This window comes from Biomphalaria glabrata, chromosome 3 (genome assembly GCF_947242115.1).
Source record: "Biomphalaria glabrata chromosome 3, xgBioGlab47.1, whole genome shotgun sequence".
Taxonomy (NCBI): Eukaryota; Metazoa; Mollusca; class Gastropoda; family Planorbidae; genus Biomphalaria; species Biomphalaria glabrata.
The window spans coordinates 14,960,421-14,977,312 of NC_074713.1; the positions used below are offsets into that span (position 1 = coordinate 14,960,421).

A 16,892-nucleotide genomic window follows, 5' to 3' on the forward strand; every position below is an offset into this window, starting at 1 on the left:
AGCTTGTCCTCACATCTCTCCTCCTCTAGTGCGGTCTGGGGCTAGGACCAAGTTGATGTTGATCCCAGTAGAGCCTCGTGTCAAGGGACTTCCAATGTCCTCCAACAAATGAAGTGATAGACCTAATAATCTACAAATCTGCTGCCAGCTCACAAGTCGGTAGATGTGTCTAAAGTATTGCTCCATCAATCGTTGATAGTTTTAAATATAACATACTCTTGACTCTGGGTAAGCAGATTGATAGACATTATGACGGAGTGGCCAACAAGCCCAGCTATTACGCTAGGGCCCGTATATTCGCTAAGTGATAAGAAATCAGCATCATGTTTTGTTTTTTTTTAATTAATGTTAGGAGCTGCATCTGTATCTATCACCTTAAAACAATACACGTCTAATATAATAATACATAATAACAATAATAATATATAACTTCTGAACCCAAGATGTGACTGTACTGTCAAGAAAAGACTACAAAGTAAAATAATTATAAAACTATTTTGTTAACGAACCTTAACTCAACTATATAAACATGATCGAATTCTTACCCCCCTTTACCAAAAGCACACTGGGGCTAGCCTATGTGACATTAATCACTACTTCTGGAATGCACCTGGCAATGTCGATACACAGCTGACTTTCGTGTCTACAGATCATTATGTCACATACTAACAATGACCTGGGCTCAGGGGCTCTGGCACCAGGGCAACACGAACATTGTTTTGATACATACCTTGTCTATATAGCAAAGTGGCTGGTGTGCAAGGAAAAATACTTTTTATGACTGCTAAGTCAGGGGCTTACGAAAAGAGCCCAAGTGTATATACAATATTTGATGGCTGAGTGGTAAGGCATTTGGTTGTAAAAATGACCATCTCAAGTTGGAATCATGGCGGGGGATTAGCTCCACGGAGCTATGGTGAGTAGCTAACAATGGTTCTCTAAAAGGAAAGAAAGACTGCCTTTGCGCGAATCCTCTATCGTTATTTTACGCCATATAATAAAACCAGTCTGACTGTGTGTACACACAGACTAAGCATTGAAATAATTGACTCCACTAATATCTCAATACCGAATATTTGTAGGCTATAGACCGCGACCTCTTACAAATATCTAGTACCACTCGCTAACCTGAATGAGATGACGTCATGAGTTGTGCTTGACCCACTGGTCAACACTTGCCCACATTTTACGGCCACTCCACAACTCACTATGGGAGCCATACAACGTTTGTTTTGTTGTTGTTTTCTTCAGTGGCACAAGCAACACAACTGTACATTCAACATTAAGTATGTGAAGTTTTGTCAATACAGAGTCAACATTGAAGATAAACATTCCATTGTCAGGACAGTCAATCTTCCTAGTATACTACTGTGATATCTCACCCACGTTGACAGCCAAGGAACTAACTTGATACACGGAGAGACTAATTTAATTATCTAATGACCTGAGTGTTCAGATTTATGCAAGTTAAAATCTAAAAAAGTTATTTTAAAAAAAAGCTTATCTAATGGGGAAGGACTCCTTACTCACAATTATACTTCTCAATAATGTAGACGATATTTCCCCTTTTCAATATCATATATGGCTCCTTCTATCTCGTAAGACAATGGATGCGCCCAGATGAGTCACTGGCTTTGGTTGCGTCTTGAGACGGAGCAGAATCTGGAGTTGCTGATCAAGCCAATTTTGGAACGGCAGAGTTTGCCACAGTTCGAGCATTTATATTCATCTGTCCTAGGGCTCACTGACAGGGCAGCTTTCTTTTTCTTTCTCTTGACCGATGCAGCTTCATTTCTTTTGCATTCAGCAAAGTTCGTACCAGCACGTCTCCATGCTGTCCGGTCTTGGGCTATCTCCTCCCACATACTTTGGTCGATGCCCATGGCTCTCATGTCTCGCTTGCAGACATCTCTTTAAGTTAGTCTTGGGCGACCCTTGGGTCTGGCGCCCTCTGCTAGCTCAGCGTACAGGATGTCTTTAGGGATTCTTCCATCTGGCATGCGAGCAGCGACATGACCGAGCCAGCGTAGTCTTCTCTGTTGAAGGAGAGCGTAGATGCTGTGTATGATTGATTTGATTTTTGATTTGAGGCACATCGGCACAATTTAGGCCATGTCGTGCCTGCAGTCCCTTAAGGACTACTCTCTCTCTAAACAACAAGGACCAGATTCTATACAGTCATATAATTAAAATCAAGGTCTATTCACAGTTAAAATAGTAAAGGTAGTAAAAATTTAAATATTTGGTAAAAATCTAATGTAAATAGTGCATGTTCACAAATTCAGAAATCAGATCTTCGTAGATAGCCCCACTTCCCGAATAAAGCCCAGTACCTTCCCAGGGTCGACATTATTAAATAGTGTTTTTAGATTAGTGGCTCTAAAATATTTCGCCCTGACATCCTGGTATCTGGGGCAATCAACGAGGATATGTTCCACGGTGAGGCGAGAGTCACAGTACTCGCAAAGTGGGGGCTCCTCTCTCTTCAGTACAAAAGAGTGCGTGATGTAGGTGTGGCCAATCCTAAGTCTGGACATGGTTGTGCTACCACGCCTTGTCAGACCCTTAGATGTGGGCCGCCACCTGACATCCGCCACAATCTGCCTGAGTTTACTGTGAGTCTCAGCCTCCCATCGGTTCTGCCACTCTCGATAGGTGGCAGAGGCAATACTTTGTCTCAGGTCCGAGTAGGGAATTTGGGTTCCTGACACCGCATGATTTAGGGCTCTCTTTGCTTCTCTGTCTGCGGCTTCGTGCTGTGTATGTGTAGCCCGTGTCAAAACTTCCTGGTTGGTGACAAGATCCCTCCAGGAGATGCACAGTATGCGTCGCAGGCAGCGTAGGTGAAAGTTATTTAATCTGTGCTCTTGACGCATGTACGTTGCCCAACTCTCACTGCCATAGAGAAGTGTACTCAGAATGCAGGCATTGTAGACAAGGATTTTTGTTGCCGTGGTCAATTTGTTATTTTCCCACACACGCTTAGAGAGTTTTGCCATTGCTGCAGAAGCCTTTCCTATTCTTTTGGTCAGCTCAGTGTCTAACTCTAGGTTGCTGGCTATTGTTGTTCCCAAGTATGTGAATTCCTGCACCACCGTAAGTGTGTGATTTCCAATGTGTATCAATGTGTATGACATCTTGTGCCATGATTTCAGTCTTGGAGAGGCTAATTGTAAGGCCAAACTCTTGACAAGCAGCAAGCCTCTGTAATCCTTCTTGTGAATGAGATATTAGTGCGGCATCGTCTGCGAACAGCAGTTCTCTAATCAAGATACGCCGTCTCTTCGTTTTGGCTTTAAGGCGTGCCAGATTAAATAGCTTTCCATCGGATCTACTGTGGATATATATTCCATCTTCCAGGGATTTGAACGCGCTGGTGAGTACAACTGAAAAGAAGATGCCGAATAGTGTTGGAGCTAGAACACATCCTTGTTTTACTGCGCTCTTGATGGAGAATGGTCTAGAGGCGGAACTGTCAGATTGTACGGTGCCCTGCATGTTTTTATGAAAAGCTGACACTAGTTTCCGTAGCTTGTTAGGACAGCTGATTCTCTCTAATACGGCAAACAAGCCGGTTCTGCTGACAAGGTCAAACGCCTTGGTCAAGTCAATAAAAGCTATAAAGAGGGGCTGCCTTTGTTCTCTGCTTTTCTCCTGAAGCTGTCGCAGGGAGAAGATCATATCTGTTGTGGATCTACCGGCCCTAAAGCCACAGTGCGATTCTGGGTAAACTCGTTCTGCCAAGATCTGTAGTCGCTTCAGTATTACTCTGGCATAAGCCTTCCCAACTATGCTAAGAAGTGAAATGCCCCTTATTTTTGTAAATCGTTACTATGTTGGCATCCTTCAATTCTTGGGAGACTATTCCTTGCTCCCAGCATAGACTTAGCAGTTCATAGAGTGGCTTGATTAGGCCATGCTTTCCAGCCTGAATGACTTCAGCAGGAATACCATCTCTTCCGGGTGCATTCCCGTGTGCAAGCATGTCAATGGCTGTGCTCAGTTCCTTTACAGAGGGTGTTTCATCTAATTCGCTCAAAACTGAAAGTGGTGGGAAGTTAGACAAAGCAGTTGTCAAGATGACATTTTCTATCTGGTAAAGTTCTGCATAGTGTTCTACCCATCGTTCCATTTGCAGTGCACGATCAGTGATGATTGAGCCATCTTTTGACTTAAGTGGGGCACACTTGCTGGTGTGAGGTCCAAAGGCCTTTTTCATGCCCTCGTATAGTCCTCTGATGTTACCACAGTCAGCACAAGATTGGATGTTTTCACATAGGTCCTGCCAGTATTTGTTTGCGCACTGTCTTGCTATTCTTTGGGCATCATTTCGAGTAGATCTGAGAGCTTGTAAGTTGCTAGGGGTCCACTCATCACAGGGAAAAAGAAAAGCACGCCTGAATACTGCAAACACAAACAATGCTGATCTTAGCATCGAATTCACAAAGAAATTAGAGGAAGCTTTCAAAAACTTCTCAGTGACTGAGGTAGAAAAAACCTGGACGCTCATACGTGATACTACATCCTCACTGGTCTTTGGTAACAAAACAAAGAAAAATGAAGACTGGTTTGAAGCAAGTCTGCAAGAAATGGAAACTGTCACTAGAAGCAAGAGAGTAGCCATGCTAAACTTTCGATATCAAACAAAATAATTAATTACCAATAATTAATTGACTAATTGGTAATTTTTTTATTGATTCATATATTGTCTTCGCCAATGCTCTTCTTCTTCTTCCTCGTTCTCATGTTTATGTTGGAGTGTTCTGATGACTAGACCAATATAGGAGATGAACTGTTGGGGTGTTCAGATGACTAGACCAATATAGGAGATGAACTGTTGGAGTGTTCAGATGACTAGACCAATATAGGAGATGAACTGTTGGGGTGTTCAGATGACTAGACCAATATAGGAGATGAACTGTTGGAGTGTTCAGATGACTAGACCAATATAGGAGATGAACTGTTGGGGTGTTCAGATGACTAGATCAGTGTATGAGATGAACTGCGCAGTGGTTTCCAAATCAGGGAGCTCTCCATATAGTTTTCTTTGTATTGGGGTGTTTTGGGGCCAGTGCCTTGTACGGGCCTCATGGTAAAGAGAACAGTTTTAAAGGACATGGTCAGCATTCTACTAGTTCTATGTGTGCTGGTATCCATTGAATAACAGTTGTTGTTGTTTTTTGCTGTTGTTGTTGAGCTTTATAAGTGCTGTCCTGAGTCGTTTTATATAGGAGGAATCAGAGTTTTCCAAGCTTTGGAGCATTTTTTTTCGCATCGGTTAGAAAGATAATCTGACTGTGTGAGGTAGTTGGATGATTTGCTAGTATGGTAGTAGCTAGTTCTAGTGCTTCCCTTTCTGCTCTGTACGTCAATGAATAATTGTGCAAAGTTTCAACTTGATCCGAGATTGGGTGAGGGAGAAATAAAGTGTTCAAACTTTTTAGAAGACAGACAGAGTGAGTTGATAACAGCTTTTTAAAAAAGTTATAACTATTGTTATAGTAGTTATGCTAAGGCGGACAACTGTAGTCAAACTGAATTTCCATTTGTTTGGACCAATAAAATTATCGTCTTTTTTTTATTAAAAAAAAACAACAAAACAATGAATAATAATAACTTTAAACAAACTCGTATGTGGCCCTAACGGGTCCGCTGTTCGGTAAGCAATACAGGATTAAAGGCAAGTTTCGATATGTTTAGATCACAATAAATTACATTTTGTTTAAATATGCCAATAGCGATCTATTATAGCAGTAGTTGTTAATAGAAAGAAAAATGCGTAGCTCTGAGTTAACAAAGAGTTAAAAGAGACCTTCACTTAAGGATATCAGTAACTATGAACTACAATCAACAATCACAATCCTTCATCCATTCAAAATGTTCATTTGAAAACACCTTGACTTCGAATGCATGAATGCATGAAGTCCTGCATGTTGCCTTTCCAAATACAGAGGGGGGGTAGAGGGTTGGGGTTTTTTTACATGTAGACCTAAAGATAAATAACCAAACCATAGAACAAGTACAAGAATATAAATATCTAGGTACAACTATCAACAACAAACCGAAATGGAATAAAAGCTGTCAAAACATATACAAGAAAATTCACCAGCGACTCTTCTATCTCAGAAAGCTAAGAAAATTTAACATAGACAAAACAATAATCAAACTTTTCTACACAGCAACTATCAGCAGTCTTATCAACTTTGCCATTACCTGCTGGTATGGTAATACTTCACTGGCACAAAGACATAGACTTAATAGACTAATTAAAAAAGCATCGTATATCACTCAAGTACGGCTACCATCTCTTGAAGAGCTATTTCAAGAAAGATGCATTTCCAAAACACTCACGATTCTTAAAGACAACCTGCACCCATTAAACCACTGTTACATAAGATCTGAACGAAGTGGTCGTCTCCTTTCCATTAGAACTTAAACAGAAAGATTTAAAAACTCCTTTATCCCACTATCGGTCAGAGTGTTACAAGATCAGCTGTCGTTATCGAGAAGTACATAGAAGTCAAACTCATAAAGCGCTGGTTGTGAATGTGTATGTGTTTCGTGAGTGAATGTTATTCGAATTTTTCATCCACATTGTTTTTGTAAAGTAGTTACGCTGAGGTTGTCAATTGCAATTGTAGTCAAACTGAATTTCCATTTGATTGGATAAATAAAATTATCTTATCTTATCTTAATGGGCGCCACTTGTTACCTACAGATGAGACTTTTAATGATACAATAACAGACTCATATATGGTAGATTATGATGACTTTAATCTTAAGTTACAATTAATAATGTGTTAAAAAAAGACAAACTGAAGGCAATATGTATTATTGCAGGAGACATGTACTCATATTAATGATGACCACTTCTTTCAAAAGAATCTACAATGCTGTGTGCTTCTATAAAACTTTCATTTTACAAACAAAATGTACAAATCTTGAAAAAAAAAAAGATTATTTAATTAAAATCAACCTATTCGCCCAGATAAGAATAATTCGGTCTTTTTTTTTTTTTTTTGTTTAGAAATCTCTGGAACAAACAATTCAGGAACGTCTGATTGAATTCAGTTGTGGAGGGAATGAAAGATTAGGCTAAACTGTTTCCCCAAACCCTGCTACCTATGACATAGATAATACGCTAATTAATATTGACGAGAGTCAAACAATGATAAAGTCAAACATAAACAACGTGACGGAAAAGCCACCGCAAGTGTTTATAGGCTTCTGGTTGAGGAAACTACGCGTCATTTCATTGGTCAGATGGTAGACTGTATCGTTTACCTTCTATCTAGCCGATGTCCTTTCAATACATTCCTAATACACGAGAACTTGGAAAAGAAAACAGAACTTCACTATCGAATTTATTGATCGATTCTAGTGTGCCTCGCCTTTATGACCTATTTACAATTATTTACAGTCCATGAGAAAAGCATTCCGTTACGGCCGGTAGACATACGCACATAAATTTACATTCCCACAATGCCAAACTGAAATGCCTCGTCACTTCTGGCGAACAACGGCCTACATTGATCGACTTAACGTTCAATACAGCGTTGTAGGCAAGGCTTTGCGATATTGGTTTTGAAAATATCATAACCAAGCAGCAATTTTAGTTCTAAACAATCTGGTCAGGAAGCCTAGCTTGACCATGTCATTTTTTCCCCAGTTGCATTCTGTTAATGAAAATAGTCCCATGCTAGCTACCATCACAGTGTCGTCTGCTTGAATTCACGGCATCCTATTCAATAGTGGTAGTCCTCACTCTTCCCGTCCCCACTGCGTTTCTGATTCGTGGCCCGGGTGGAGTTTAAGCTTGGTGTGTCTTCTCGTGTCCAGTTGCGCTGACAGGAGGACACATTGACACACTGGTGACATGAGACGCCTATCGCCCTGCCTCATCAAAAGACTGTCACACTTTTAATCTCTCTACCCACAATCAGGTCTGAGAATTTATTTCGCGTTTTTCTAATGATTTTAATCATTTATAAACATATTACAGATGCACTTACTTACATAAAGCCCGCACATTCTTGGATAAAAACTATCCACTGCTTTAGTTCACACTGATTTTGCTACTTTTGTCACACATCAGAGGCAATGGTAACATCCAGCTTTAAATGTTAATATTAATCAAGTGATGGTAACACCCAGCTTCAAATGGTAATGTCAATCAAGTGATGGTAACACCCAGCTTCAAATCTTACTGTCAATCTAGTGATGGTCAAATCAGATGTGATTCTTGTAAAATCTCAAACCATTTTAAAAACGTTGACCACGATGCAAATACAGACAATCTCATCATTAAAAATATATATATATATAACCTTATACAATCTTAAATGCTGTAAAATCATTCACAAGAAACAGACCGCACTTGGACACATATACGAAAAAAAAAAACATTGCTAAGAAAGATGTAAAGATTTTAAACAAAAAAAAAAAAACACCCTCTGGTTCAAGATTTTAACATTTTACCATCACAAAAGGGATTTTAAGAGAAAGACACCGATCACAAAAACAGACACATGAACTCTTTTGTTCCTTTGGAGATGAAATCATTGAACGAAATGTAAAGTTACAAAATTCACAATGTTGAAGAGAAACTGGGGTATGAACGTATATTTTGTGTGCTATCGTATAAACACAATTGTAAAACATATTTCCTCACGGTTAAAAAAAAAATTATTATTATTATTATTACTATATTAACACAGCGAGTGGTTAAGACAATGACTACATTAACTCAATGTGGACAAAGACTATGACCACATTAACTCAATGTGGGCAAAGACAATGACCACATTAACTCAATGTGGACAAAAACAATAACCACTTTAACTCAATGTGGGCAAAGACAATGACCACATTAACTCAATGTGTGCAAAGACAATGATCACATTAACTCAATGTGGGCAAAGACAATGATCACATGTAACTCAATGTGAGCAAAGACAATGATCACATGTAACTCAATGTGGGCAAAGACAATGATCACATGTAACTCAATGTGGGCAAAGACAATGATCACATTAACTCAATGTGGGCAAAGACAATGATCACATTAACTCAATGTGGGCAAAGACAATGATCACATTAACTCAATGTGGGCAAAGACAATGATCACATTAACTCAATGTGGGCAAAGACAATGATCACATGTAACTCAATGTGGGCAAAGACAATGATCACATGTAACTCAATGTGGGCAAAGACTATGACCACATTAACTCAATGCAAGACAAAGAGACGACAAGACAAACGAAGTCAAACCGGAGGGGGGGGGGGGAATGCATACCCCCCATCCCGCCACAGTCCAAACGTTTCCGGGATACATGAGATACAGAAGAATGAATTGTAATTGTGTTCAAAGATTCTCATTGCAGGCTATACACATATGAAAGAAAATTGGTCACTTGTTTTACATCTGGGCCAATGTGTCTCTCAGTGGCATAAAAAAAAAGGTCAACCCGACCATGGAAAACAAAGTGGGAGGGGATCGAGTCAATGCACGAGAGGGCTTCGTGGGAAAACGGACAGACGGAATGACCCCATTCTGATCTAAGCACACACCGCTTGGACTGGCCTCTAGGGGCCGTCCACGGTGGAGGGCAAACAGTAGTTTAGAAAATGGTCACACTGATAAAAAGCTTACAGCTCTGCCCGGCAACAATGCCCTCCTGGACAATTAAGTCAACGGAATCAGATAAGAAACTAGGAGATCGAACCTTTGCTTTCTTGATTGTCGGAAAGCTCAAACGAAAACCTAACAAACAAAGTCTAGGTGTACATTTTCTTTTAGGGCCCAGAGATGAGAGTGACAATGTCAAGAGCATTAAAGAATAACTGCATATTTGTCCTAGTCGACTAAACAGGTACAACTGATAGATAACCTGAATGAAAGGCCTTCCAGAGGGCAGGTAAGTCCCCCCTAACATGGCGTCGCGTGACTCATAGCCCCTCCATAGACCCAAGCTACTGGCCACAGTAAAACCACGAGTGGCGGTAACGATGATGGAAATAAATGCAGTCATTTCTTCCCACAAGTCCGCTTTCAAATGCACTCTCCTCACCTAGATCTATGATTTGTTTCTTCCAGTCTATTTGTTAAGATTAGCTGAAGATGCTAAATGATTATCACAATGAAGCCACCACATCACCCTGAACTAGTCATGTCTTGCTTGCTACCATTTGGTTGTTATCGACACAAAACGGCAATACCAAGTTACAAAAAAAAAAAAGCTACGTGACGTAATATGTAGAGTAGAGCACACAGCCACGAGAATCAACATTAATAAACTTTTTCCCCTATTCCTGTAATAAACAAACCATGTCTGTTACCCTCCCCCCCCCCCCCACAACACTCTTTTATCGTTTCCACCAATGATCAATCGGTACACTCATAATTAAACAAAAAAATCTTGAAATAACGACATCAAAGAAAAGATAACCTGTGTTTCAGCAAAATAAAACTGTCAGTTAAGACAGGTTTAAAAAAAAAAACGGTCTTAACTTCTAACACACCTACAAAGAATTGTTAAAGGACTCCTCCCCCACCCCCACCCCCCATTTCCAAACTAAACTTTGTTTTCCTTTCATTAAAAAAGATCACTTCGCCCATATCGTTTCTTTCCAGTACAGGTACACGCTTAAGTCTGCCAGCACCCCTAGATAGAGGCCCGTTAAAAACAGCAGCGTTTTACTTTTTTCCCATAAAAATAGATAGCAAAACGCTGCCTTTTCTTCCCAGTAGTGGTCAAAAATGGGCATATTTGAAAAAGATAAGCACAACAGAGATTGTTAGATCAGTTAAATGCTTGGCATGTATTTCTTACGCAATAAAGTCAACAAAATGTAGTTCATTAATCTAGAACTAGACCATGACAACATGCAGAGATCAAGTTTAACCCACTAAAATAGTTAGGCCTGTATGTCCTTTTTTTTTTTTTTGGATAGAAACTGCACTGGTTTAGATCTATCTATAATATTTTCTGTTCGTTTCCACTTCATCACAGAGCTGAATTGTTGTCATTTTGTTCATTCAATATCAAAAACTGAATTTTCAATGTAAATGACGAAGACCAAATTGACCCGATATGTTTATATAAATGCTAATCAAAGTTCTTAAAACATGTGGGTTTATGAGATTAATACTCAAAAAAAAAATCGACATAAGTATATATATATCTGTAATTGTGAAGAAGGAATGGCATATGACGATTAGAATATTTTGTGTTTGTTCTAGGAATGGTAGGTGATATAAACAGACCCCTCTCATTTCTCCATTTCACAAAGGAGGCGCTACTCTAACGCTGATAATGAACCTGCCATTCTGACAAGGTCAATGGGTTTTAATTAGCTAGAAACAGATCCCCCGTCACGTTCAGCACATTTGGGGTCAGATGTCCAGCGCAAGGCTACGCTACTAAAATCGATGTGCCAAATAAATATTCAGGCAAAGGTGTGATGATCAGACGAACCATAATACATTCAAATTAAGGGGCGTTCCAGCTCAATAGACATACAACCAAAACCACGTCTTTAGTGTTGTAAACACATCTTGGTAGTAGGCTCCAAAAAACACGTCTTGGTAGTAGGCTCCAAATGTGTACAACAAGTACAAATTCAACATTTCTAAGTAAACACGTGTTTAGATTATTGTGTATGTGTGTGTATGTGTGTCACAGTTGAATGACTTTGAAAAAAAAATTAAATTGCGTTCTATCTTGTAAACTTTCAATTAGATCATAACTGATATGTACGTAGACTTTGATAACTGATATGTAAGTAGACTTTGTCTCTAATATTATGGACTTCATTGGTTGATTTACAGTTTACTTTTAGTGTTAACAATTCATCTGCCTGCAATATTAACATGCAAGAGTAAAAGATCTAGGGGTTGAAATGTAAAATACGTGTTCTAATGGTTTAAGTCAAAGGGTGTAGCTAAACACTCAAAACTTTCATTGACATGACATGAGAGTGGCAAGCAGGTAAACAACAAGCATTGAGGCCAGCCAGTGCTTGATGAGTAATGTCCTTCAAGAAACAACTGTAACTTTGCACCTGGGAAGGGGAAATTGTGGGGCCATGGAATTCCCAAGCAACTAGAAATTAGTAAGCATATAAAGCTCTCCTGACAATCCAGCAGCTCATGGAGAAGATAATTGTTAAAATTATGTGGCCATTAGTCAACAAGGCCAGCACAATGACCAAACACCTTTTCCTCACATTAACCAAATAGTTGTAGGGCTGGTTGAACTCTTTGACTTTCAAAACTCTGAATCAAAATTCCCTACCAGCCATAAAATGACACTTGAGATCTTTGATTTCATTTTGATGAAGACAATAAATATTAAACTAAAGGCTAAATTTTAAGTTCAAAACAAATGAATGTGTTTGTTGTCTCTTTTGACTTTTTTTTCTCTTCTTTACCCCATGCAGACACAATGATGGTGGAGGAATTGGCAAATACAAAATATGAAGGCAAACAAGGGCAGGAGGCAGAGGGTCATGGGAATGAATAATTGAACGTTGAATAGTGGTTCCTATCCATCAGGTTGAAAGAATTTAGGACAGTTTTAAAGCCTCATTCAAAGTATATGAATCATGAGTCATTTTGATTAAATTATAAAATGGTGTTAAAACTGAGAAATGGAGGAAACCACTGGATTAAATAATTAGAAAAAAGAAATAACTTACATTTGCTGCATGACATCATTAAGATATACTCCATCGTATAAATCCCTATATTCCAAAGGATGACCATCGTTGGGTTTTAATGTTTCTACCTGTTAGTATTAAAATGAAGCATATAATACAATATAAATAGGTTTGTTTCTTTTCTAAAATGAGATATCAACATAGCTAGCAAGTATTTATAATCTATAATTAAGGAGTTTTTATTTAACAGAAAAAAAAAGTCAATCTAAACCTATTTATATTGTATCAACAAAAAAAAAACATTTGTAAAGAAAAAGTATCTAAAATAAGTATAGTTTCAATGAGACTTAAATTGGAGTCCAAATGTGTAATCCATATTAAACATTATGATGGGATAGGGACTGATTGGAATGGTAAATCTTGACTTCAATATTAAACCTGCATTGTCCATCTTAGACTTCTAATGATCACTCAAGAATAATAGTTAATAGTCAAAGGAATTTCACATGTCTGAAAACAACTAGATACTACATATTTCACCCTTACTCTATTCACCCAGACCTCAATTCTATAATTTACTGTAAAGATATATTTGTCACAGGGTGGATCCAAGCATAGCCCTGACTAATTAGTTGCTTGCTAGTTTAACAGCATTTCATTATATATATAAATAGCCTGAAACAAATTTAATTATGGGTTACAAAGTAGGCCTAAATTATACCCTGTAAAGGAACACAGTGAAGAGAAACTATTTATAAATTAGAAGAGCTTTTTTAAAATACTTTTTAAGCTATAAACAAAATAAAATTTAAAGGAAAAAAAAACTTACCCAAAGCACTAATGGGTTTTGCATATAAAGCTTCTCCACATCCGCCATCAGGACAGCATATGGTGATGTTTTTCCTTTAATTTTTCATAGTTTTTATCCATAATCATTCATATATGTGCTATAGTGCTAATAAGATATATATGAAGCCTATAGACTATTTAATAATATTCCTACAATTAAAGAGGAAGACTTGAAGAAAAATCTGCCATCTGATATATGCTTGCAATTTACTTCAAAATACACTTTAAAGTCAATTCATTTTTGTTGATAAGATGATGATAGAAAGCCCAATATATAATGGAATCATTTCACTGTATTCCATATATTATCATAATTATTATGGACTGTAGACAGTAAATCCAAAATTAACATTTTGTGAAGGAATCCAATTTCAATGAATATGAATGCACACAGATTCAACAATAAAATTTTAAGTATTTATTTACTAATGATGTATATAATAGAACAAAAGTGAGCTTTTTATACTCAAATTATAGTTAAATAATCTACTCATGCATGTTAATCAATGAAGTAAACTCTGCTAAAACATAAGTATATATTTATATCTTATCTAGTATCTAGATCTATAGCCATTATAGAGATTTTATAGAAAGAATATACACATCTATTATAGAGAGCATATACTTTATTTAAATACTTAGAGTCTATATACTAGGACTAAATCTAGATGTCTATTAGGTAGACTATCTAGATCTATAATATATATTATACTATATGATATATGCCTGGCCCTGGCTAGAGGTCTATTCACTATTACTATTAGTATTATTATCTTATTCTAATCTTAATCCTTTTAGAATCTAGACTCTGTACTGTAGAATACTCTGTCTGTAGTGACACTAGAATAGATCTCTACTGACTACTACTACTAGACTTGACTAGACTGTCACTAGCTAGAGCCTACTGCTTTACTACTAGTTACTAGACTCTATATAACTATATACTAGATTACTAAAATCTATAGAATGAATAGATCTAGAATCTAGATCATCTATTATCTATAGTCTATGACTCTGAGACTAGCACTAGATTTGATTCTGATTGACTAGAATTAGTAGAGGTTTAGTAGTGTAGAGTCTAGATCTACTAAGTCTAAGATTAAGAATAGTCTAGCTAGAGCTAGACTCTATTCTCTAGACATGAAAAAAAATGATCTAATCATCTATAAAAAAAAATTGAACTAAAGTCTAAACTAAGACTAAATCTAGATTTTGACGATATGTAGCAGTAGAAAGATAGATCTAGAAATCTACGCATGTGTACGCAACGCTTTCATAATGTAACACACTTTAACTATATATATATCCAATTTTAAACAAGAAAATACATGTTCTATCCCTGAACCCCCCAAAACACAACATTGATTACACACTGTTGGGCACGCGCGTAGAGTAGCATAGTTAGTTACACACACGCCATTATGCTTTCAGCAACCAATCAAAATAAGCGTTATTTAGAACAGGAGCTGAATGGAAACATGAGTATTTTATAACTGGATTGGAATAAATATTGAACTTGAAATGCGAACAAGATGTTTATTTTTATCAAATCGGACAAAGATTAGAAAATTAGATCTATAAATAGTAATGAGAACCAAACTAGTTGTTAAAATTTTTTTTTTAAATATTTAAGCACAAGTAAGTTAAAACTTTATAAATAAATTAGCTTAACTTATCACCTATATTACAAAATAGTTTAAGAAAACTAAAAAAAAAAAAAAAAAAAAAAAAAGGAGGACAAAGTCTTACATAGAAGAACACAATTAAATTAAACAAACTTAAAAAAAAACAGGACTTATATTAATTTCATAATGCCAAAACATATACAGTAAATCGTAGGCTGTAATACAACTTTATTACATATCATATTTCTCACAAGAATGAACTTTTCTCAGTAGTTCATCATTCGCGCTAACATACGCGACTCCATGCAAGACATTTTCTTCCAATTGAACTCTGTCGGAAGAATGCCTCTCACTTAGTCAAGGCATATATTTTAATTATTTCTTTTGTATACTGTTCATTTATTAGCGAAAATACTCTATCAACGTTGGCCCTGGAATACAAAATAAAAACTGGTCGTGCGGTTTGCACGCTGGACTGTCGTTCAGATTTATCGATGGTCCCGGTTCAAACCCTGCCCGCTCCCATCCCCCGTCGTCCTGCGGGAGGTTTGGACTAGGAAGTAATTATCTTCAACTCTGAAGGAACATCCGAAACATGTAAAACATTTTACAAACATTCTACAAGAAGCTTATCAAATAAAACCTTTCTATCTTGCTGTCCATATTTCAACTTGCAGTAAGCTGCTGGTCAAACAAATGAACGTTCTTGACATTGGTACCTCTTTCCTTTAGGTACTCTATTCATGACAATAGATCGTCGAATAAATGTGTCTTTTAATATATTTAGAAACATCCAGCAAAAGTACTGGAAGTACTTGAAGGGTGCCAGCCATTTTTTTCCAAATATTCAATGCTATTTTGCCCTTTAATAATTAGACTTTTTGGGTTGATTATATAGGCTGATAAAGCTCATATGAGGCCTAGTTGAGTGTCAGTGGGTGGTACGTAGGCCTACTGTTGCAGACCTTTTAGACAGTGGCGTAGCTAGTAATTATGTGTAGGTGGTGCGGGACGCACGGAGCATCAAGTGATGAGGGGCATCAAACTAGCTAAGGATAAACTTTCTCAGTAAAAACAAAACATTGTACACATATGAAAAAACACAAACCATTGTGTTTGAAATGTTAACTACAAATTTAATGTTGTTGCTACTTTAAATTGTTCATCTCCTATGTTCTTTCTTAAATTAAATGTAAGCTGTAGACCAGATTGTATCAAATTTACTAGATTTGTTTAAATCTCTTAATTTAAGGAGACGCACTTTTGCATGCCTAATTTCTTCTGGGGCACTTCTGTTACTTCATTGCTCGGTACGCTGCTTTCATCTAGATCAGTGATGCTCAACCTAACTGGACCTGCGGGCCTTTTTATTTTCCGACACTCGTGTCGCGGGCCACATAAACAAAAGGTACGAAAAATTAAATGAAACAAACCTGAAAGAATTTGATTAGCAACCCGTGGGACTAGTACTTACATTAATTAATGAGATATTTAAAATTTGTTTTTTTTTAAGCGTCAGAAAATGGCTTCATTTCTCTACTTAAAACGTATGCAACATTGTAACAAGCTTTACCCCCAACTTATTTTCTTGTCTCTTTTGGGTTAATATTCCCATCGATCCTCTAATCTCTAGGCAAAGTTTAACAATCTTTTATTTGCGTCTCAAACCATAAATGCGTCATATTTTTTTGGAATGCCGTTTATAAATTGTTTTTTAAACAGCCATACTTTCTTAATAAAACAAATATATTAGCT

The 16,892-nt window shown here is 37.2% G+C and overlaps 1 protein-coding gene across 4 annotated transcripts in view; it reads right to left on the bottom strand.

The window, feature by feature from the left end:
- The window catches only part of LOC106059254 (girdin-like), a 71,241-nt gene extending 56,298 nt beyond the window's left edge, over window positions 1-14,943 (bottom strand). For 3 of the 4 annotated variants that reach the window (XM_056023599.1, XM_056023598.1, XM_056023596.1), the window contains exons 1-3: window positions 14,886-14,943; window positions 13,493-13,836; window positions 12,703-12,791 (exon numbers count right to left, since the gene is read on the bottom strand). In XM_056023599.1, coding sequence (XP_055879574.1) covers window positions 12,703-12,791; window positions 13,493-13,540 — 137 coding nt within the window. In that variant the 5' untranslated portion in view covers window positions 13,541-13,836; window positions 14,886-14,943. Of the gene's footprint in view, window positions 1-12,702; window positions 12,792-13,492; window positions 13,837-14,840 lie in introns of all 4 variants that reach the window. The other variant, XM_056023597.1, reaches the window with a different exon arrangement.
- Window positions 14,944-16,892: the final 1,949 nt, after the last annotated feature.